The sequence below is a fragment of the Tamandua tetradactyla genome, chromosome 24 (assembly GCF_023851605.1).
Source record: "Tamandua tetradactyla isolate mTamTet1 chromosome 24, mTamTet1.pri, whole genome shotgun sequence".
Lineage (NCBI taxonomy): Eukaryota > Metazoa > Chordata > Mammalia > Pilosa > Myrmecophagidae > Tamandua > Tamandua tetradactyla.
The window spans coordinates 6,786,151-6,810,801 of NC_135350.1; the positions used below are offsets into that span (position 1 = coordinate 6,786,151).

General features: G+C 34.8%; 1 protein-coding gene across 1 annotated transcript in view; it reads left to right on the forward strand.

The window, feature by feature from the left end:
- The window catches only part of LOC143668424 (bifunctional heparan sulfate N-deacetylase/N-sulfotransferase 4), a 304,009-nt gene that overhangs the window by 149,084 nt on the left and 130,274 nt on the right, over window positions 1–24,651 (forward strand). Inside the window, exon 4 of the mRNA XM_077143213.1 lies at window positions 2,805–2,959. Within this exon, the coding sequence (XP_076999328.1) occupies window positions 2,805–2,959 (155 nt within the window). The remainder of the gene's footprint in view (window positions 1–2,804; window positions 2,960–24,651) is intronic.

Below are 24,651 nucleotides of genomic sequence, written 5' to 3' on the forward strand. Positions count from 1 at the left end.
ATTATTTCTATTTGGGCAGATTTAAAGAACTTTTAGAAGCACTTTATTGTCTCTGAAAACAGATCCACCAGTAGTGATAACAAAGAAATGAATTCTTCAAAATTTTTACTTCTGAATTAAAACACTTTTCATACTCTGTGAATCAGGAGAAGTAAAAGGGCATAATTTTTAAATAAGCACAAAATTACTATGTTTTAATTAATAATGAACTAGAGCAAGTTGGAAATTAAAGGCTCAGACTAAACACAGATACTTTAATGGTCTGTAATTTGCATTAAACATGGTCACATAAGAACTGCAAATTATATTTTCTTACATAATTCAAGCATACATACGTGTAACTACAAATGTGTTTACAGGAAGTTCAAAATTTAATATTTTCACTAAGTTGGATTTGGAAATATTTGCAGCATTAATATATCTCCAGTGTCCTGGGCCTGGCTCATGTGGCTTTGACTCATTTGGCCTATATGAAATAAGAGAAAGATGAACAGGAGATTCATTCACTCGTGAAAAAAGACATTTTAAATATCCTTCTCAAACTTGTGAGGAGTATTTATAAATTAACACAATCTCTGATATTAAGAATACTTAGATTTTATGATCAGTCTTGCATCTCTTTACGTATGTCAATAGCCTGCAAAATTGTCTTTAGAGTGAGTAAATGACCTCCTTTCTGGTCAAGTGCGATTTATTCTTTCCCTGCCACTTCCAATACAAGCAGTGGAGTTTAAAGTGAATGGAAGCATTTCTCAAACATGCTATATTCAAAGTATATTTCAACAGGAAATTCTAGAGAAGGGGGAGAACTAACAATTCATTCATTGCATATGGCAGCAAATCTGCATAATTTATGCTTTAGTCTGCTGACTAAAGCACCAAGAAGTGACTTTATCACTTCAAAATTCCTATTTCTTTCTCCTTGTATAGTAGCAATTCATGGTCCTAAAACCCTAATTGAAATAGGACAGTCTTTATACCTTTTAAGATTAAGTAATACCTTTTGAAGATTATGGAATATCTGATGTATCTCAAGAAACTGCATATATGTAAATACACATCAAAGTTGGCAGACACATCAGGGAACATACAGAGGCTCTAAAGTTCACTGCTTTTATATTAATACAGACAATTAAATTATTCAATTATTCATGATGGTGGGGAAATAGCAAATTAAAGGGCAAGTTAAAGGATCCAGTTTCTGATTTAAGAAGGTTATAATCTAAGCAGACTATGTTTTAAATAATTTAATTTTTTGTAGACACACAAATTTAAAACATCATATGTGTAAACCAGAAGATGTTATTTTTAAGAAAGAGATCATAATATTTATTAAATCCTTACTACCTGCAAATCATGATCTTATTATTAAATGCTTTAAGAGATTTATCTCATTGGCCCTTCATTAAGAACCCATGAGATAGGTATTTATATCCCCATTTTAAGTCAGGAAACTGAGTCTCAAAGAAGTTAACTTGCCCAGGATTGCACAACTAATTAAGTGGCAAAGCTAGGGACTCTAACTCAAGTACTGAGTGGCACCAAGTATATGCTTTAACCATGGCATAGTACCATCTCCTCGAAGAATGCAATTGTTACTAAGGGGTATACAAATGGAACATTATGAAAAAACTCTTGGAAGAAACTTTATTACTTATATCCTTAATTTAAATACAGAATATAAAATCAAGCACCCACCTACAACCATACGCTGTTGTAGAAGACGAAGCCAAATAAATACACTCCATACTTTAAGCTAGAATTTGTTATTTTACTTTACTTAATTAGGGACCAAATAAAAATAAATAATTATATTATTAATTCAATGATTTTTTTTAGATTGGACTGAATATTGTCATACTGCACAAAATATATGCTTTCATATAGCAAAAATTTTCTTAGATAGTTGCAAACATATGACTTTCTTTCAAATAATTTTTTAATTTATAAGAAACTTTTTTTCCTCTGAATTGGCACTGTAATGAAATTTGCCTAAAAGACGATGAGAAACTAGCATTAGTTTTAATTTTCTAAGTCAATTTTCTATTACAAGCAAGTTATGGGATTCATTATTTAATTTTATGAAATATTTACATTAAATAGGATAGGTTTATGGGCATAATCTTGAGGGAAAAACGTAAGACCACAACAGTATTTATACAGTAAGAGCTAGAGCTCAACTTAAATAGAAAAAAAGTTAAAAAAATGATGTCTCCACTGGTTAGTTCTGGATGACAGATTTTGTTTGTTTCTTGTGCTGTGGGGGACTTTGAATTTCATTTGCTTGTACTTTCCACATTTCTTAAATAAGTATATATTATTTTTGTAATCAACAAATATCATTAGCTGTGTTTTAAGCTTGGTTTTAAACTGACAAGCAGGGAAATATTTATAAGAAAGAAGAATGATCTCTGATCAGTTTTCCCTGCGCAGGCAAAAAAATGAAAGTAATTGTGATCATTTTAAAACAAAAAAATAAACCATCTCAGGTATATGTGCTTTTTACTATCACTCTGTGCTAGCAATTCTAAGCAATATCAGTGGTAAAATACTCCCAAGCTCTAAACAAAACAACTTTATTGTATTTGGAGCCAGCCAAATCCACCCCACCCTACCCCATCCTCAATTTCTATTGCCTCTGATATAATTGAGGCTATTGCCCTATTTTTTTTTTTTTCTGGTTGAAACAATGCAGAATTAGATCAATGTATCAGTAGAATGAAGAATAACCAAAGTCTCACAAAAATAACCTTTAAGCTAGAGGAAATGTTCAGTTAAGCCATTTTTAACTTAATTCTTCCCAGGGACTGAAGAGGAAGATGAAGGAGATGACCTTTTGCTTCGGTCTGTGGATGAGTTCTGGTGGTTTCCTCACATGTGGAGCCACATGCAGCCCCATCTCTTCCATAATGAGTCATCTTTGGTGGAGCAGATGATTCTCAACAAGGAATTTGCACTGGTGAGCACATTCATTGCAGTATTGTCCAAACTGAGTTGTGGCCCATGAGTGGCTTGTTAAATCAATTTAGGGGGTTGAATCCAATGGAAATAGTATAGAATAGAAAATACCAGAGTGCAACATATGTATTGTTGTGATGCTTTGCTTCAGTTATGTGTGTGTATTTTCCTATTGGGTCGTGATATAACATGTACTTCAAAAAGTGGGTCATTGTCAAAAAAAGTGGCAGTCTCCTGTTTTATGAATATTCTTGTGTTCATGAAGAGGAAACAACAGTCCTTTCTCCATCATATCCCCGGCGCAACATAAATAACCTCTCAAACAGCATTTTTTTGAAAGAATGAACGGATGCATGGGTGAATTGAATCATCAGCAATGACTGTAGATGGTGGTTTTCAAACTTCATGGTGTATCAGTTTCACCTAGAAGGTTTTTTAAAAGCACAGAATCCTGGGCCCCTCTCCCAGAATTTCTGATTCAGCAGGTCTGCAGAGAAGCATGAGAATTTGCTTTTTTTTTGAACATGTTCTCTGATGCTATTGATGCTTCTGCGTCTGCATTTTGAAAACCACAAGACCAGGGGTTGGCAAACTTTGGTCCTTGGGCCATCTCTTCTGATGCCTTTTTTATGTAATAGTTTGTATTTAAAAAAAAAAAAACTTAAAAAAATAGTCAAAGTGAGAATAATATTTAATGACATATGAAAAGCAAATTATAATGTCTATAAATAGAGACTTATTGGAACACTGCCATGCTCATCTCTTTATCTATTTTCAGTGGCTGCTTTCACACTATAACAGCAGAGTTGAGTAGTTGAGGCAAAGACCATAAAATATTTGCTATCTGGACCTTTGCCAAAAGTTTCCTCCCCACCCCCACTTTCAACATCAATAATGTCATACATAGCTTTAAGAATACAATGAAAGGCTAAAGTCTGTTCCCCAGGAAAAATACGCATATGTGCATTCTCCCATGTCCCACATGGGATATATAATTAGAAAGGGTTGATGATTCACCATAAGTCTCCAAGCCCCCTTTTATGAACCTCTGTCTTAAAGTAAACAGTTATGGTCCATTTGCATTATGTGATTTCTGGTGTTTCATTTTCTAGAAGCCATGTTAGGAGGCATACACCTAAGGCTTAATGAAGACATGATATTTTATAAAGTTTTACTTGGTTATGTTAGTAGCATACTCCATTTTCCACTTCTCAATATCCAGATCTGTGTCAAATCCTACACTTCCCTAATGGGATTTGCATGCAGGATCCTAGGTAGTCATGTGGGCAGCATCACAAAGCAGGTAAGGTAATGAACTCAGCTTCCAGGGCCCCCATGTTCAAATAATGACTTTCCATTAATGGCTGCTTAACCTTGAATAAGTTGCTTTGTCTCTTTGTGTCTCAGTTTCTCAGTCTATAAAAATGAGGCTGATAGGGATAACTAATTCAAGATTGTTGGGAGGATCCATATAAACTGCTTAGAGTGGCACCTGGAAGACAATAAACACTCAATTGTTGATCAATCATCTTGAACCAATCATGACCTTTCCAGATAAAGAATAATGTCTTTGTTTGCTAATAACAAAGTGCCCTAAACCTGAAAAGACTAAAATGAGTGGAACCTATTGTTTACTGTTCTGGAACTTAGAAGTCCAAATCAAGGTGTCAGCAAGGCTGGCTTCCTCTGAAGTCTCCGGTGTTCTGGCTGTGGCTTGCCGGCAATCTTGGTGTTCTCTGGCTCATAGCATAAGTCAGTCTATGCCTCTGTCACATGCTGTCTTCTCTCTCTGTCCTCTATCCATGCCCTAATTTCCTCTCCTTATATGGACACCAGGCACATCGGATTAGAGTCCACCCTAATCCGGTCTGTCCTCACCTTGAATAATAACATCTTCCAAAATCCTATTTCCAAATTGATTCATATTCAGGAGACCCGAGAAAGTGAGAATTTGGGCATACTTTTTAAGGGTAGACAATTCAATTCATAACAAATAGTATACAGATTAAATCTCGTTTTAAGAATGCGAAATATTTATTTTTAAATATGGGTTTATAAAATCACTGGTCTAAACCTCACCTTTAGGGAATGTGTAATAAATTTTGCACTGCTTCATAGCACTGTAAAATTAGGCAAATGTTTCTTTTCAACAAATAAATTTAACTTGAGTAAGCAGGCTTGAATTCCCTCAGCCCAGTTACCTTCAAAATAAACCATGTTTCTGACTTGGCTTAAATCTCTCCTACTCCTCTCTTACTTTGGAGTCTTGCATTTTAAGCTTGTAGGTTATATTTCATAACAGTTGATTTCACCTGTTTATGTAATTTCTTTTTTAAAAGGCATGCTGAGAGCTCTGGGAAAGATTCCGATGTAATTGCTTTGTAATGAAATGTTGAAAGCTATTTAGAGTCCATTCAGAACAATTACGTTTGTTTAGTTAGCGTGGCTAGGGGCTAGACTGCAGCCTATAAATATATTTTGCGAAAAATAACTTATTACATATTGCATGGTCAAAAATGAAGTCAGTTACAACACAGATACTGAAATGACATTGTCCTTTTTCTCCTTGAGTTTAGCTCAATAAAAGTTCTCATTATTCTCTAGGTGATGACATTCAGAACCCTACTTTATTTTAAGCATAACATGATGATATGTGTGTTGCCCAGAGAGCCAAGAAATACAATTCTTTCTTATTAAAATAAATTATTAGCTTTCTACAGCCAGGTGACACTTCAAAGTTATCAAGAGTATTGGGACAGTATACGATAAAGAAATCATTAAGTTATTGGCAGGCAAAATTTTAGTCCTGGTTGCTAGTAACAAGTTCTAAAAATGTAGGTCATTTTTAAGGTCTTCATGTCTCAATTTTGTTCCCTGAGAAGGTAGTGATTCTCACTTTCATTATTTAAACTACCAAGTTTTTACTTAATTAATTTACACAAACTCATCTGCCAACCAAAATTACTGGATCAGATCATGCCACTGATCAATTCCAGCTCAAAAATTCTGTGATCATTGAAAATCTTGATTCAAAAAATTGGAATGAACACCTTTGAATACTCATCAGGCTACAATTGAAGCAATTACGGAAAGAAATCTTCAACCTAAATGACAAGTTTGTACTCATAAAACTCCGAAGTATTTTTTAAATCACTTTTTAAATTTCCATCCTCGCTTTCCTCACTCTTCCTTGGTATGACCTTGGCTGGCAAAGGGATTATCAGTCTCAAAAGCGCACTTCTCTTAAATTTCCCAAAATAATTCAAATAACAAATGAATATCTTCATTTTAATATTTCAAAAATTGTTAAATTGTCATTTGGAATGGTATTGCTTGTGGAATTCTTTTAAATTCTCATTGGATAGCGTTTAGGATCTGTTGTAACATCTAAAACTCATGAAAGAAGCATAATACAAGGGTACTTCTCTACCCTTTCATCATGTTGTTATAACCTGTATTAATGTAAAATATAGTTATTGCTTAATCTATGAACGCATGTATATACAGTGTGAGTGGGTAGGTTTAGATGAATGTGTCTGTATATACATGTCATGCACTTAATCCATGACCATGTGCGCGGTGTGAGTGTATGCATGTACGTGCATGTTTGTGTAGTAGAAGGTGCTAATTTAATAAGTCTAATGACAATTCCAAGCTACTGCACTCAGTTTTGCAGTGGAGTGAATAAAAAACAAGCTTCTTTTTCCTTTAACAAATCAGAGATCTCTGCTGCCATATAGTTTCTTGGGCATGCTACTAAGTAGAAGCAGAGATGCTGAGGTGACAGCAGACATACAAAGGCCAAAGAAAACTAGAAATATTGGCCAACAAGAAAGTGTTTTATGAAAAAGTAACCAGAAATCATTCTTGATTTAGCCTCTATCTCCTTTTCAATCACAGAGAGGAGAGTGCCTGAAGCATAAAACTGAATTATTTATTCTTATTCCACAATAGACTTGTGGAAGAAGAAATACCTTTTATTTTTTTTAAGTTTTACCTATAGATTCTTTATCATTTCCAAATGCATGGAGTATCTCAACCCACTCATAGCAGACCATAAAATATCCTGAAAGGATGAAGCTCAACATCTTGCCTTCAATAACTTTTTCAATAATTTTGTGACTATTTCTCTGTATCTTAATGAACAGTCAGGTATCTTATTCATGGCTAAGTAACTGAAGGATTCTTGAAATAAAAGCATGTTTTTAAATTCTGCTATTAAAATATTACACAAATATATGAATTCTTTATAACTATTCTATAATTAGACAAAATAGTTAAGAAGGGAAAATTCTGATATTTGATCTTCTCATAAAAAAACAAACTTATCAAAGAGAAGAAATAAAAAATTTTGAAGTGTTATAATGGACTGCATACTGAATCAGCTATGTAGCAAGTGGTCTTATAGAAAAAATAAAAGGAATGTGATAATGGAATTAATGGCACAATAAAATGGAACTGAGGGGGGTTTGCTTTTTTGTATTGGTTACACCTATATCTTTACTAAATTTCCAGAATACTGCCTAAAGGATGTAGAAAGCTAATAATTTAATAAGATGTCAGAAAAAGGTGATGATTATATAACTAGTACGGTATATAAATCCTTGGAAATCTATGAGAAGGTAAGAATATTTAACCTAAAATAAAACCATGACTAAAGGTTGATTTAAACTAAAGCTCACCAAGAGACAAATAGTGTATTTTGGAGGTACAATAATAAATAATACAGTCTGTACACTAAGAGGAGTGGACACTTAAATAAGCATAAATTATTTAGTTTATTTTTTTAAAATCAAAACATTCAGGCATAGAAAGATTTAAAACATTTTTGACAGTTACAGGAGCTCTTGAGAGATCCCGTGGGATACACACAATGTAGTATGCATATCTATATAAATGACCTCAGTAATTGACTGCCTTAATTATCTATTGCCATGGAGCAAATTACCTCGTTAAAACAGTACAGATAATTATTTCACAGTTTCTGTAGGTCAAGAAGGCAAGTATGACTTAACTGCATCTGTGGTTCATGGTCCTTAAAAGGCTCAATCCGGTGTCAGCTGAGATAGCAGGTATTTCAAGGCTACTGCCAACACACTCGTGGTTCTTGGAAGGATTCAGTCCCTCCCTGGCTCTGACTGGGTCTGCCCCTTAGGTCCTCATATGTAGAGCTCTCAAGAGGGCAGTTCACAGCATGGCATTTGGCTTCATCAGAGCTAAGGCTAAGACAGCTAACAGAGAGAGAGAGAGAGAGAGAGAGAGAGAGAGAGAGAGAGAGAGAAAGAGAGAGAATACATTCACATTCACAGTCTTGTATGAACTAATCTCAGAAGAGAAATCACATCAGTTTTACCATACCCTATTCATGAGTCACTAGGCCCAGCCCACAATCTACATGCAAGGATTGCATAAAGGATTGACTTCCAGGTAGCAAAGATCATTGGAAGTCTTTTCCTGTCATGGCTAACTAGGAGTAAGATATATAGGTAATCATGTATAATATATCTCACATTTACCCTTTCATTAATTCTTAAAAGATTTGTAAATGAACTAAAAGATAAAACTCCTAATATCTCTAGTCTCAATCTTAATGTCAATTATATCCTTCCAACTTAAAAATATTGGATTGCCTCTTTCTCTCACCCAATCTGTTGCCTCTTGGAAATATATCTAGACTGATCAGTTCTCAGCACTTCTACTGCTATCACCTTTAGTACCTAGCAATACTGAAGTACCATGGACTGCCTTTCTCAGTTTTATTGAGATATCTTTCACATATTTAATCTACACCTATAAAGTACAAAAGTCAATGGTTTTGATCATATTCACAGAATTGTACAAGCTTCATCATAATTTTAGCATATTTTCACCACCTCAAGAAGAAATCCTGTACTCGTTATCAGTCACCCCGCATTACTCCTTTAGCTCCCTCAACCCTAGGCAAACACTAATCTGCTTTCTGTCTGTATCGATTTACCTATTCTTGATATTTCATATAAATGGAATCTTACAATATCTGGTCTTCTGTGACTGACTTTTTTTTTACTAGGCATTATGTTTGCAAGAGTCATCCATGTTGTAACATATATTTTTATATTGTCAACTAATAAACAACTGTATGGAAATAACACCTTTTATTTATCCATTCATCCATTTCTATGTGGGTTGTTTACACTTTTATTCACTCCACATTATTAATGCTTCTATGAGCATTCATGCACAAGATTTGCTTAGATGTATGTTTTCATTTTCTTGCCTATATATGCAGGAGTGGAATTTCTAGGTCATATGACAACTTTATGTTTTAATTTCCAAGAAACTCCACATTGTTTACCAAAGCGGTGGCACCGTTTGATATTTAAACCAACAGTGTATGAGAGTTCTAAGTTCTCCACATCCTCACCAACACTTATTATTTGTCGTGTTGATTACAGCTATCGTACTGAATATGAGGAACCACCCTATTTCTTTCTTTCTGCTTGCTTTAGCTTTGATGTGCTCTTCTATATCCAGTGTTTTAAGGAGGAAGATTAGTCTATTGGCTTGAGATATTTATTAATTATTTTATTATTATTATTATTTTGCATGGACAAGCATTGGAAATCGAACCCAAGTCTCTGGCACGGCAGGTGAAAACTCTGCCACTGAGCCACTGTTGCCCACCCATTAGAGATCTTTAGTTTTAATGTAGACAGATGCAGGTATAAATTTTCCTCTAAGCACTGGGTTATCTGTATGCCATAAATTTTGATTTGTTGTATCATAATTTTCATCACTTCAAAAATTTTCAAAATCCAAGTCAATTTTCATTTTTTCACTTGGAGTTAGTTGAGCTTCTTGGATATGTAGAGAAATGTTTTTCATCAAATTTGGGGAGTTTTCAGGTATTATTATTTATTTATGTGATTTATTTTTAATGATTGCTCTAGGGCTTACCATGTATATCTTAACTTATCAAAATCCAAGTCCATTTTTACTGACTTAATTCCAGTGAGATAAAAATACATTACTTCTGTGTAGTTCCAGTCCCCTCTCCCTACTTCTGTTCTATTATTGTTATAACTTTTATATCCATATGTTATAAACCCAACAATACATTGTTCAAATTATTGCTTTATATGATTGTATGTCTTTGAGGAAGTAGATATAAGAAAGGAGAGCAAATAGTACTTACAGCATTTGCTATATTAAGCTTATACTATATCTAATTCTCTTCATTTGTTCTTGTGACTCTGAATTACCAATCCATGTTACTTTCTTATTTCAATACATCTTTTCTCCCACCAACCTCTTTTTTTTTTGCTGTTATTGTCAAATACATTACTTCTCTGCATGTTATAGGTTAACAAACACAAGTATGTGTATATTGTTCTATATAATTAATTTTTTGTATGCTGTTTGATGAGGTCACATTTCATTATTATTCCATGTAAGTATCCCATTATTGCAGCATCACTTGTTGAATTTGTGTTTGTTTTTGTTCGTTTTGCTTATTTGTTTTTTGGGTAAGTGCACGGACTGGGACTCGAACGCAGGTCTTCCACATGGCAGGTGAGAATTCTCCCACTGAACTACTCTTGCACCCATTTACATTTATTAATTTTTTGGGGGGGGCATGGTCTGAGAATTTAATCCAGGTCTCCCGCATGGAAGGTGAGCATTCTACCACTGAACCACCTGTGCACCCATAATCATAATTAAATTTTAAATCGGCAAAGAAAAAAGAATAAATATGCATTTATATTCTCTTCTATAATTACCTTTACGGGAACTTTGTTTTTCCATTTGATTCAAATTCTGTCTAGAATCATTTGCTTTCAGCTTGAAGAATTTCCTTCAGTAGTCTTACTAAAAGTGGGTCTGCTGGCAGCAAATTCTCTCAAGTTTTGTTTAAATAGGAGGGCTTTTATTTCAAATTCATTTTTAAGACATAGGTCTGTTGTGTATAAGATTCTTAGAAGACATTTCCTTGATTATTGCATTAATCTGCATATGCCATCCCACTTTCTTCTGGTCTCTATAGTTTCTGATGAATAGCCAATTGTTAACCTTAGTATGTCCCCTTGTATGTGACAAGTTGGTTTTCTCTTGCTACTTTCAGGATTTTTGTTTATTTTTGGCTTTCAAAATTTTCACCATGCATTGACTTGTAGATTTCTTTGTGTGTATTTTAATTGGAGTTAGTTGAGCTTCTTGAATATGTAGAGAAATGTCTTTCATCAAATTTGGGGAGTTTTCAGGTATTATTATTTTAAATACCTTTTCTACTCCTTTCTCTCTTATCCTGCTATTCCTAGTAAATGTATATTGGTATACTTAGTATTGTCACACATTTTTCTGAGGCTGTGTTCATTTTTCTTAATTCTCTTTCTTTTCTATTCTTCAGATTGCATGATTTCTATCTTCAAGTTCACTAAGTTTTTCTTCTGCCAGCACAAATCTACTGTAGAGCCCTGCTAGTCAATTTTTCAATTCAGTTGTTTTACTTTTCAACTCCAAAGTTTTTTCCATTTGACTTCTAAGTAGTATCTATCATTTTTCTTTCTCTACTCTATCTGATGAGACAGTGTCATCATATCTTACTACATGTTTAGGTATGGTTTTCGTTTAGTTCCTTGAAAAAAAATTGAAGTATATGTCTGCTAATAGTAAGGCAATTTCTATTTTGTGATTTAACTTTTCCTGTGTATGGGTCATAATTTCCTATCTTTGATTCATGGTTAATTTCATGTGAAAAATTGTTTAGGTTATGGTGTCCATTTGTTTGGTCAAGCAGACATTATTTTGATGGAATTTCTTGAATTGAAATAATTTTTCAGTTGACTTGAAACTGTAGATATATGACTCATTATATCTACAATTAACAGAGAAGACTGCCTTCAGCAACAAGAGAAATCTCACCCAATTAGCTGAAGGCTTTGAGGGTGAACTGATGATTTCAACAATTAGAAAGAAGAATTTCTGCCTATACTTTAGCAATCAGCCTCTCCTGGGGAATTCACTGAAATCTTCGTTGGAATTCCCAATTTGCAGCCTACTCTACAAATTCAGACTCACCAATTTTTACGGCCATGTAAGACAATCCCTATCATAAATCTCTTGACACTTACATATATACAAATACAAACACAATTTATCTTTCTATCCTATCCGTTCTGTTCCTCTGAAGAGCCATGACTAAAACATTTTGCATATTATATTAGTCAGGGTTCTCTAGAGAAACGAAATCAACAGGAGATATCTGTAAATATGAGGTTTGTAAAGGTATCTCACACAACTACTGAAATGCAGGAGTTCAAAATCCATAGGGCTGGCTGTGAAGCTGACAACTCTGATGATGGTTCTTGCCAAACTCCACAGGAGAGGCTCACTGGCTGAAGTAATGAAAATTCTCTCTTCTTCCTTAAAAGTCCTCACCTTTTGATCCATATTTCAGCCAACCATCCAAACAAACTGGTAATGTCCTTTCTAACCCCTCAAGCTACAATACTGAATGCTGAATCTCTTCCTAGTGGGTCCATATCAATAAATTCAGCTTGATTCAAGTTTATATTCCTTCCACCATTATCCCACATACTTAATGTCTATTCCCACACATATTCCCTGATTTCTGTCTATATAGATTGGAAACCTCATGCAATCCTTTTGGAGTATAGAGTGTCTCCTCATGGGTCATACTCTGTACCTCATCTTTTGGGCCTGTTAGGACTTTAGTCTAGTTATGAGTCTTGAAGAAAAGAGGGGTTGTGGGAGCGGGTCATAACAAGAATTAGAAGTGTCTTTCAAGCCAATTACCACAGGTCATTCCTTTGCAGTTTTATTTGGTGAAACAGGATTAATCACTCCAGTCAGAGGAGTTAAGGCTGTTTCTCCTACTGGGAAGCTAGTTACAGGTTTATCAGGCACTGAAGGTTTAATCTCTTTAGGCGGAAGTTGGATGGCAGTCTCCTCTGGGCAGACTGGAAATTAGGTGGCTGTTTCCTCAGGGCAGATAATTACAGGTCTATCTAACAAAGATTCAGCAGATTCCAGGGATTCCATCTCCCCATCGCCATCATTATCAAGCCATATGTCCCCATCCCAAGTTTCAGGATTCCATTCTTTTCCAATCAAAGCCCTTAATTTAACAACAAACACCCTGTAAGGCTGACATTTTAGTTCATGTTGTAAATCTGCTATTTGTACAATGAGTCTCTGGTTTTTAAAGATCTCAAGGCTGCAGCCACATGAAATAAGATTTTCTTTCAGGGCAAAGATGGAAAATTTTACATCTTTCTTAGGGTACTTAAACTGTAAATTTGAAGCTTTCAGCTCATCCCTGTGCTTCATAACTGTATCCAGCATATCTAACCACAACCAGCCAACGTCATCATTACCCCTCTTAATTCCACAAAACTCCATTAAGTTGTGAAAAACACTATCCCTCAGAGCCTTGCCTAGTATAAGCGTACAATTAGCAGAATCAAATGGTGATATTTTCCGTATCGTGCTGTCCACTCACCCCATGGACTGTCAGTGCCCTCTTGATTATGGGAAACATAGTTGAAATGATGTTTTATTAATTATTGGAAACAAACTCAAACATTCCCTTTGAGTCTAATTAGAGTAGAAAACCAATTGTAAAAACTCGTTTTTAAGATTCAGTTTCTCAAGAACCACTCCTAGTTCCAAACTGTATTAGTCAGCATTCTGTAGAGAAACAGAATCAACAGGAGATATCTGTAAATAACAGATTTATAAAGGTGTCTCAAGCAACTGTGGAAATACAGGAGCTCAAAATCCCTAGGACTGACTGTGAAGTGGCAATTCCAATGACAGATCTTGACAAACTCCACAGGAGAAGTTCAATGGCTGAAGAGGCAGTGAAAATTCTCTCTCTTTCCTTAAAAGTCTCAGCTGATTGAATCAAATCCAACTGTTTGCATTATCTCATTTGTGGGAGACAAGTCCTCAGTTGATCATAGATGTAACCATCCACAGCTACAAGAAACTGACAGATGATTAAATAAACCAGCCATGAAATATCCTTACAGCAGTGGTTAGGCCAGTATATGTCTGACCAGACAAATGGGCTTTACAACCTGGCCATGTTGACATCAGAACTTGACCCATCATACATATCTCATAGTATGTGGTTGAAAATCAGGTCGTTTAGATGATACATGTAGTAACTATGAATACTGATCTCCTCCCCTCAATTGCTGTGTCTTGTTGTTTGTATTGTTTCCTTGTTTAGTGACTTGGCTGGGCAATTTGGAGAAGTCTCTTGCCCCTCCAGTGTGTGTCTTCTGTTGTTGCTCCTCAGAGGGAGCAGTCTTGGGCTTGATGACTACTGCCACTCTTCATTGTTGTCATAATTGTGTTGTTCTCCTTCTCCCAGTTCAGTGACTCTGGCCTTGACCCTGAAACTCCCCTGCTATCCTTGCATATCACTGCTGAACTCACTCCGTTGAGGCTCTGAAATGCTCTCATTTGAAAGAACGATTCCCTCTTTCTCATTCCCTACACCACACATTTACACTTAAGGGTCACCTTTAGAAGAAGTTGCAAAGGTCTAGATTAAATCATATATTAGTGACATCACCACATATCAATTCAAAACTTCACCTTGCCAGTACCAGTAGAGGAGAGCTGGGTATTGTTTCTGTTTCTTTTTTACCTAGAAGTGAGTTACTTGTCCTCTAGCCTCAGCCTCTATTCCCCTTTTGTCTTGCTCTTCGAGGCTGGGAAAACTTTTATTTGATGCCCCTTCTTTAAAAACTTCAACTCAACTTGTCCTAATTCTCCATACCAAAGTGGCTATTGTACTTTTATGTTCAAGTCCTGTGACAGAATTTCAGCTAGAATTGCTGGTACTGTCCCATGAGATCCCAGAATTCCTGGACTAATTGGGTATGCAAATTATAACCCACTGTGGTTTTGACGATCATTTTCTTGCTAAATCTGGTGAGTCTGTTTTTTTGATATGGGTATTTTTAAATCCTAAAGCATGGTAAGCAAAAAGAATTTTAAGACTGAAAAATAATTAAATAATGAAATCAAATATTAATTCCATTTCCTCGGGACAGAGAGCAGTGAAAATCTGCTAAATAGTTGGAAAGTGGAATATGCATATAATCTTGAACATAGTTAATTATACCACTGTTTTGGAAACTTCTAATGGCTAAAATGGTCTTAGAAAGGGAGAAATTATAATAAAATTGCAGTAAGAAGAATATAGAACACCAACCAGCAAACTTGAAGCACTAAAATAATTGTGTTACTACATAGAGAACATTTATTTACAGATGACATTGTATTATAGTCTAAAATTATTTACATATAGCCATAGGATCAATAGAAATATCTCTTCATCATTAGGCCTGTTAACAGTAATTTTGTTTTTTATGTTAAAAATGCATACATTTTTCATGTTATATACGGTTCAAAAGTAGTTAACTCAGAAATAATTCATCTATCACCTTAGTCTTTCTTCATGATGATATTGTTTATCACAATACCTTTTACCTTTATATTAATACTTTGTTTTTTATTCAGGATTGCGAATATTATGTACCTATAAATTCCAACCTTAATTTATAATACATCAACATGAAATATTGTATTCCAATTAGTGAATTGTCAATTTTTCATTGAAGAACATTAGTATTTAGGGCATTTCTTGTTTTAACCTCTTCAGTGAGTAACTTTCTCAAATACGTATCTGTTTTTAAATTAATAAATGTGCACTGAACAACATGTCAAACTGCTCTAAGGGAATAAATATTGTAATTATTAATATGAATGACATCACCACACTTTCTTTGCTCTCAGAGTCTGTTGAGATATGTAGACTATTTGCAACTAAATTAAGTCCTAGGATGTTTTAGTTTTTGTCTCCTTTTTTCTTAGTTTCCCAGTCTCTTGTTCCCTGCTTATATGATTGATGGTTTTCTGTTCTAGCCACTGTGGGTTACCTTGTCCTATCAACCAGATTCCTACTTCCGTAAAACAAAGTGGTCAAACTAAAGGACAATTCAAATTCCTATCTCTCTAAAATGTTATGAGTCTGAATTGCTTTGAACTTGGAAATCAGGTAGATTTCCTGATTTCAGGATACTTAGTGAAAAGTAAAAGTGAAAGCTCCCAATTCCACAAACTTAGCTATAGAACTTATACACCTAGAGAACCCACTTTCCACCTTGTGGTAGTTACCAATGCTCTCTGTCAACTGGACCGCACAGCAGCCCAAGGTAAGAGGAGCTGGTGATCCCTGAGAGGACAGATAGACTCTCCACAGAGTGCAATGAAACAACTCGTGTGCCTGGTTTTTCTGATGGAATTTTTAACCATATCCCAAGTAATTAAGCTTCCCTATAAATGACTCCTGAAAAAGATGCATAATGTTGAACACCACTGCCTTTTCTGCTTTGAGAGAAGTGAATGCCATTGTATACAACTTAGAAGAGTAGTATGGAAAATTGAGGTTTATAAGTGGCATAAATATCAATGAATTGCATAACAAGAGAAAATACATGGATTTCTCTTCTCTCAGCTACCCATTGATAAAAAAAAGAAAATTTTCCCTTCTACATGTAGGATATTGTTCAGTAAAGTTCTTTTCTAGCTTATTCAGGTGGTCTCCAAAATTATCATCAATTGCTGTTTTCACCAAGCCTACAACGTGACGAATAGCTTGAGATTTTTGCTTGCAGATTAGAATTGGTAGTTCATTAGCTATTAATATTCATTCTGCTTAGTAATGGATTTAGAGAAAAGTGGTTTTTCTTGTCATGTCTTGTATGATGGTATGCCCTTGACTTTCTGATCTGGTATTGGCAGGTAGATGAAAGAATTTCCATTGGACAGAAAATCTCTATGATTCGTATTTAACTATGTGATTTCCCCAGTAAAGGGCAACAGCAGCCTCTTGTTCCCAAATTCCTATTGTAGCTGCAGCATCTCTTTCCTGTCAAGTAGCTGTTTTATTTTTCAACATGTTTAACCTCAAAGGAATAAATGCCACCAACAATATTCACTATTATATTGGACAGCAATAATTGAATGAAATTAACTCTTTATAAGAACCAAAATTCATTAATATGAATTTATCGAGATTTGCATCTCTCTCTGTTAGATACTCGTTATTATTTTTGATAAGTATAAAGCCATAAAAATCATTCCTTCAGTTTTTACTTGATGTTTTTTATCATTTGTGCATGTAAATAATCTTTTAAGATTAACTAAACAGAGAAGCTCCAATTCTTTTCAAGTGCTGATATGTGAAACAATCGCAACCGTGATTTTCCCCCCAGGAGTTTAGCTAATAATTGGTTAAAGTGGTTGTTAATATTTAATTCCTTTAAATTTTAAGCCTTGTTTATGTGACACAGAACAATAAACTGTGGAAAAATACAAAGGAAAAAGTCATGTTCTTCTAAAGAAAACAAATCTCTGGCTATTTTTATAAATAAGAATTTGTTATGACATGATTTTTTCCCTACTACTTAATTGCTCGGCATTTTGGTGAAGTGCCAGTGTTTTGACTTCAGACATTTCTTGGCCCACATTCATTCTTTGATAATTGTTGTATTGGTGATCTCGGCAAATTATACTTCCTGGGTCTTAATTTCAAATTTATAAAATGTAATGACAGGCGTTCCTACCTCATAGGTTTTGACGAAGACTAGATGATCTGTGTATGTGTTCATGTATGCACAATGCTCAACAAAGCACCTGACCTACAGCATTTAAAACAGTGTTTTTCATCATCATCATCATCATCATCATCATCATCATCATCATCATATCATCATCACTATCTTTCACCCTATTCCTGAAAGGGGCATGGTTATTCCTTCTGAAATAGAAGGTTGATGATGCATAAAATTAGTAAGTGAGTGACTTTTTCAAGGACATGTAACATGCAAGTTAGTAAGAGAAACAGGCATTACAATTTTCCATCAACACATAATTCAATACTGAATGTGGTCGCTGATTTTAATGACAAAATGGAGCTACCATCTTACATATTTCAAGAAAAAAGAAGTATCATGACTAACTTTGTAGTTTTAAAGAAAGCAGTAAAAAAATAAATATATGGACCCGCATACATCTTACACTCAAGCATTTGAAGTACTGCTTTCCAATCATGTGCAAAAAATTTCAGACATTATGAAAATGTAAGTCACTCCTTTTTTTCCTTCCTTCCTTTCTTCCTGCTTTTCCTGCCCCTCCTGCTTTCCCTTTTCCTTCCTTCCTCTCCTCCCTTCCTGTTTTCCTTCCTTCCTAACATCAACAGACACTTAATGAATAGATATCATCTGTCAAGTAGTTTATACATACCAGGGATGCAAAAATGGGTGATACACTACTTGTCCTTTAAGTAGAAGATGGGGGAAAAGTTTAATAAAGTGGCATTTCAGGTGCTATGAAAGAAATTTACAGAGAAGACGAGATGAGTAGAACCAGAAAGAAGAAATTGATTAGTTATAAAGGGAAGGAAAAAATTAAGATAAAGTTAGTTGTGGTGGCGATGCTTAAGAAAAATGAGTTCAGCATGCATGAGGCAAAGACAGGAGCATCCTAGCAGTCGAAGCAATCTATGGAAGAGCACATGATAATGCTCAAAATAATTGATTTCATATTTTTAATAAAATATATTTTACCACACCCTATTTTTACATGATTGGTGTCCTAAGGATGGTTTTTGTATTTTTGAATGGTTATAACAATCTAACAAACCAACAAAGAAAATTATGTGAAGCAATATGCTAATCATAAAGCCTAAAGTATTTACTATATAGCCCTTTAGAGAAAAAGTGGACCAACCCATGACCAATATAAATAGTGATCCAGAAGTAGGTATATTAAATTAGAATCATAATAATGAACACTATTTCATGAATCACTAATTAATGCAGATCTATTAATCAATGATTATGGCTGAAATACTGTGTGTTAAAAATATGAAATTTTTAGAACATAAAGTATATTTCAGTTAATCCCTGCCCTGATGAATATCCAAAAGAGCATGAAATTTTGAGGAAGGGAATAAGAAACTGCTCTAGTTTCAGTGGCAGCTTTGAGTCGGGAATTTGGAAAAAATGAAGTTGAGTTGCTCATTTGAGAACAGAATATGGAAAAACATTTAACTCTAGGCCTTGGGGCCTCAGGAATCTTAAATTCAACTTTATTAATAACATTTGTTCACGATTCTACCATTAAAATATCAATTCTATAGATTCTCATTTCCTTCCACATGTTCCTAATTAATATATTCTAATTCATTGCTCCCCTATAACATACTAGACTATTATTCATATATGCCTTTTGTCTATAAGAGTAGAATATGGGCTGCTTAGCAATGAGCCACGGCAAACCTTATTCTCACTTTCTTATTTCAGGGAATTAATGTCTTTAGTCCTTGCTCAACACTTCTAAATGCATAGTCAGCATTCAATTTTGCATTCTTCCTTATTAAATCAACCCAAATTTTGCTTGATGTGCCAAAGCTAAAGAACTGAATTGCCTGATTTTTCTTTCAGATAGCATATAAAATAACCATGATAAGTCTTGGTGTGGGACTTCCAGAAGAGTTCCAGGAAAGAACAAATGTAGCTTGCCATTTTGCCCTTTGCCTTTGATCCTTTCTCTTGCCTGTGTATGGTTTTGTTGACTGCAGATAAGGCATTCATCTTAAAAGTATAAAGGAAAATCCAGTAGAATCAGAGATCTTGCTTCTGGCAACAGCCACTGTTATACTGACCCTAGCAACCAGTCATCTCCAGATTTCCCAGACTCAAGAAAAATAAATTCCTTTCAGTTTTAATTCACTGTTATTTTTTTTTTCTGATACTTAGACTGAAGCCATTCCTTACCTGATAGAGTGCCCTGTTTTTCTGTTGCATTTTTTCTCTTAAGATATTTTGAGATTTACCTGCCTTCACAGTGCCCTTATGTCTATCATTTGTCCACCATTCAAAGGGCTATTTAAATAGAATACCATAAAACATAATAGCCCAAAACAATGTTTAAGGAACACTGATAGTGAGATTCTATGCCTATTTACCAATCATTAGCAGTTTTGTGAGTGCATTCTTAAAAATCTGGATAATGTATAAATTAACTCTCACTACTAGAAATTAAATTCATTGTTTCAATGAACAAATTTATTTTCAGTTATTAAATGATTATGAAACAACTAAGATTCAAGTTTTCAAGATTTTCCAGAATTATTTAAATCCAGCCATAATGTTATACCCAAGTCAAACTGGGTAATCCCTCAAAAGAGTTTGTTAGTTTATTTTTTTATATTTTATTTTCTCTTTTCTTTTCTTCTTTACTATTTTGAAGAATTTGGATTTGAAGACTTCTTTGAGTTTGATATTTTTCCTTAGTGTTCCAGGCTGCTATAACGAGTGCCACCAATGAGTTGTCTTAAGCAATGGGAATTTATTGCCTCTGGAAATTCAGAAATTAGGAGGCTTGGTTTTTCCTGGGGTTGGTACCATTCTGTCTGGCTGGCAATCCTTGAGTTCTTTGGCTTTCCCATTACGTGGTTGTGCTCTCCTTTCTCTTCTGAGTTCTCACTCATTTGCTGCTTCTTCCTGTGGCCTTCTGTGACTATGTCTAAATTTCTTCTGCTTATAATTAGCTCTAATAATCAGATGAAGGTCCACACTCATTCATTTGGGCCACACCTTATCAAAACTAACATTTTCAAAAATCGTATTTACACTGGGATTCATATCCACAGGAAGGCAAATTGAGATTAAAAACATGGTTGTTTATTTTTTTATTTTTTTAAGTAAATGTTCCACCTACCTCAGTTTCCTTTATGCCTTATCTATAGTGGCTGAATTTTTTCATCATTCTATGATTTTCTCTTTACAGTTGACACTTCAATTCACTGCAGCTATTTCTGCAGTATCCTGAGCACATGAGAATAAGAAAAATTACTTCCAAATATGTTGATAGTGCGAAGATTTAAAACTGGTTAATAATATAGAAGACTTGAGCTGTTTGAAGTCAGCTTTTTGGGGGATAAAAATCATGTTGATGCCTTTCGCTTCCAAACACGATATCACTTCAACATGTTCATAAAATTGAAATATAATATTATGCAACAATTTTAATTTGAAACATGTAAAGAATTTACAGGAAAAAATAAAGTAGTTTTATAGTCACTTACTCAATTTATTTTACTCATATTATTTAGTGATCATACTTTTTAGTAAAATCGTTTGAACATATAGGTATCATTGATCAACACACTTTCGTCTGATGAATATAACCTGCTTCCTATGGTAGTAAATGTTCCACAAGAGGGAAACATTCACAGATATGGATTATTCTAAGCCTTAAAGAAAGCACATGATGCCAGACGATGACAAAATGTAGTAAGACCTTTTATTTTGGTGATGGAAGCAGAGGGAATTGGCATACTTATGCATGGACTAAATTTTGTAAGCTTTTTTGCCATAGACATATTAAGTTGACATTTGGGGAAAAGATACCTCTTAAGGAAAATCTGTTTGCCTCAAAAAATATTATAGAAATGTTCCATTGCTAATAGAAGGTAATAGTGTATGCAAATCTCCTATTTCTGCAAAGTAATGCCTTAAGTCAGTGATTCCAACCCATCAGCTATATAATCATGGAGAGTTCTAAAATGTTCGGAAATGTGTTTAACATCAGAAGATGAAGGGCACTTCAGCCAGCTTAAAAAGGAGCAGTTACCATCTTCAACTTATCTGTCACACTCATGCGCACACACACACACACACACACACACTTCCCTTCTACTCCAGTGCTTTATTCCATGAAAATGGGCAGTCAGGTGGAAAATTTAAAGAAAAAAATTAGTGTGCTATACATATATAAGAATAGAGATAAGATATATTAAGATACATTAGATATGTTAGTTACTTAAGACAAAATTGTGAATGAACATGTGAAAATAATGTGATTTGTATTACGCAAAATTATTTTGAGTGTTTTTTTATTTTTCTGCTTTCAGGACTATAGATACTATATGATAATGAGATGAATAATATGATTTTAATGTGACTCAACACGTTTAAGACTCTTGAATGTTTTCTCTTATCAGATTAAAAGACATTGTCAGAATCCCTACATACTTGGCATATGGAAACATTTGTCTTGTCACTAAATTAAATGCAGAACTAGCCCTTTCCAGGTAGCAGAAGTGACAATGAAGGGAAAGGTACTGAAACACACTTCTGGCTTTTCCTGAGATGTCATGTCAACACATCTTTGCTTCCCTTCACCCTTTTCAGTCCCTTGCTTTCATAAATAAATAAGCTTTATTCCACTTATTTCAAAAGTCTATCATCAGGCAGGCCATGGTGGCTCAGCAGGCAGAGTTCTTGCCTGCCATGCCAGGGACCTGAGTTCGATTCCTGGTGCCTGTCCATGCAAAAAAAAAAAGTCTATCATTATAATTATTCCCTGTATATTATGCCCAAACTTTTCCCCTCTCCTTTTTATCATGCTCATCGACAGAGGCTCAACCAAATCTCCACCTAGTCTATGAATAGGCCTGGAACTGAATGTGGTGAGAATAAACATTTAGCCATTCTTACTTTAAAGCCATGACAACAGATCTGAAATGGACACTCAATGGCGCCCAAAATTCACACCAAAAGTCCTTTTTCTATTCACAATCCTAATCTTTTAGACAACTGTTTTTCTTTTCTCCTCAAACTACTACCCTTCTTTCCCCAACTTCCCTCTCAGCTGATGATCTTGCTCCTCATTTCACTGAATTTGCTTTCTATGCTTTATTTTTCTCCAAAAAATTAGAATCTCCTAATGTTACACAATTTACCAGCTTATTTTGTGTATCCTTGGTCTCACCCCGTTAAAATGTAAACTGTAGGATTTGTTCACTGCTCCAAAATGGTTCCTGGTACGCCATAGGTACATAATAAATATGTGTTGTATAATGGGAATTAATGAACCAAATGTATTAAACATTTTAACTGTCAATAAAGTAAGAGTACTATGTATAAATAGTGAGGAGTAATGAAAATGCCAAATCAACTAAAATGGCACATTTGTACAGTGGCCTTGAAGACTTAACTAGTTTTTCTGCTAGTTCCCTTTAAGCAACAAAGCAGACATTCCTGCACATGTTCACCAGGGTCAAACATATTAAACGGATGTGTCTTGATTGCCCAAAATAGCTCTATTTAGGATCAGAAAGTTCAATGCTATAGAAGCATCACCATTGCTGTGCTATTTCTTTGTCAAAAGAAAAATCCATTTGTAACAAAGAGCCCTCCAGAGATTTGTCACCATTTACTAGGCTTCAGTCCAAAAAGTTTCAGGACTGACCCAACCAATTTCCAGGGTCACACAGTCATTGCTTTTTATCACTTATGAAAACACAAGACAATTTTAGTTCCAAAAATGCACTGGAAAATCAGTGATTCTAAGATCATGTTCAAATTTGATGATATGATTCCAAGCCCTTATTAAAAGGAATAGCAGATAATGAGAGAAATTCTCTTTAGCACCAATGTAACTCCCTGGAAGTAATGTATTTAGGAGGATAAGTCAATACTTTAAGTTCTGTAGGGTAGGGGTTAATGCATTGCCATTTTATTGCAAATACATTCATTTATTGCATCATTATTTCATTATTCCTTAGGGTCATTTATTAAACACTAACATTTTTATTTATTACTTCCCTTACAAAAACATACATTAAAACCAAGAATGTGCACTCTGTTAAGCCCTGTGGTTATATATCCAAAGTATATTATGGACTAGTTTCATAAGCTATATCTGCCTGGAGTACAAGCATAGGTCTTATATGGAGAACCCTAGCTATTCTTCAAGTTTCTGTCTAACTACTTCTGGAATATCTAGGGAATGCTCCTATATGTTCATGAGCCCTATTTCAAACTCCTTTTTATTCCTCTCTCCCGTTTTTTTCTGGCTCCCTGTGGTCAAATAGGACTTCTGCAAAGTTTCTACCATTAATTGATAACAAAATGCAACACCAGGGTACTTCTAATGCCCCACTATGTTTATGCATCTGCGTGTAATGCCTGATCAAGTCTTTGCCCATTTATTAAAATGTGGTCATCTTCATGAAGGAGTGCTACAATGCATGGTGGCACCAATGCAGTGAGATCATCAAAATCAGTCCACTGGGGCAGTGTTCTTTCTAAGGAATCTGTCCCCCTTCTTTATGTTACTACACTATACGCTTCCACCAGTGTTGACCTATGTTTCTAAGATGGGAGATAAATTCTTGTAATGAATATGCATAGCATATTGGATGCTAGAAAATTAGAGATTACAATGGCAATTTGCAGAGATTTAATGAAAGGACTACTTACAAAAGATCAAGTATGGTAAAGGGAAACCCTCAAGAGATATCCTAGAACTAGTAACAGTAGTGGTGGAGATTGTTGACTCTACAAGCTTGAAAGGACAAAGGAAATAAGTGGTCTCAGAAACTGGAAGGAAGGAGTTGTGTATGTGTGAATGTAGGGGAGATGGCTGGAGGGGGACAGTTTGGCAATTGTTGCAACTTTTGATTGATGAAACAAGAAAAGAGAAAGATGACGTTGAAGGGAGGGAGCCAGAAAGATAAATGTCTCAGTTTTGCTGCTTCCTCCCTCTGATTATGTATTAGTTATGGTTCTCTAGAGGAACAGAATCAACAGGTAACACTTG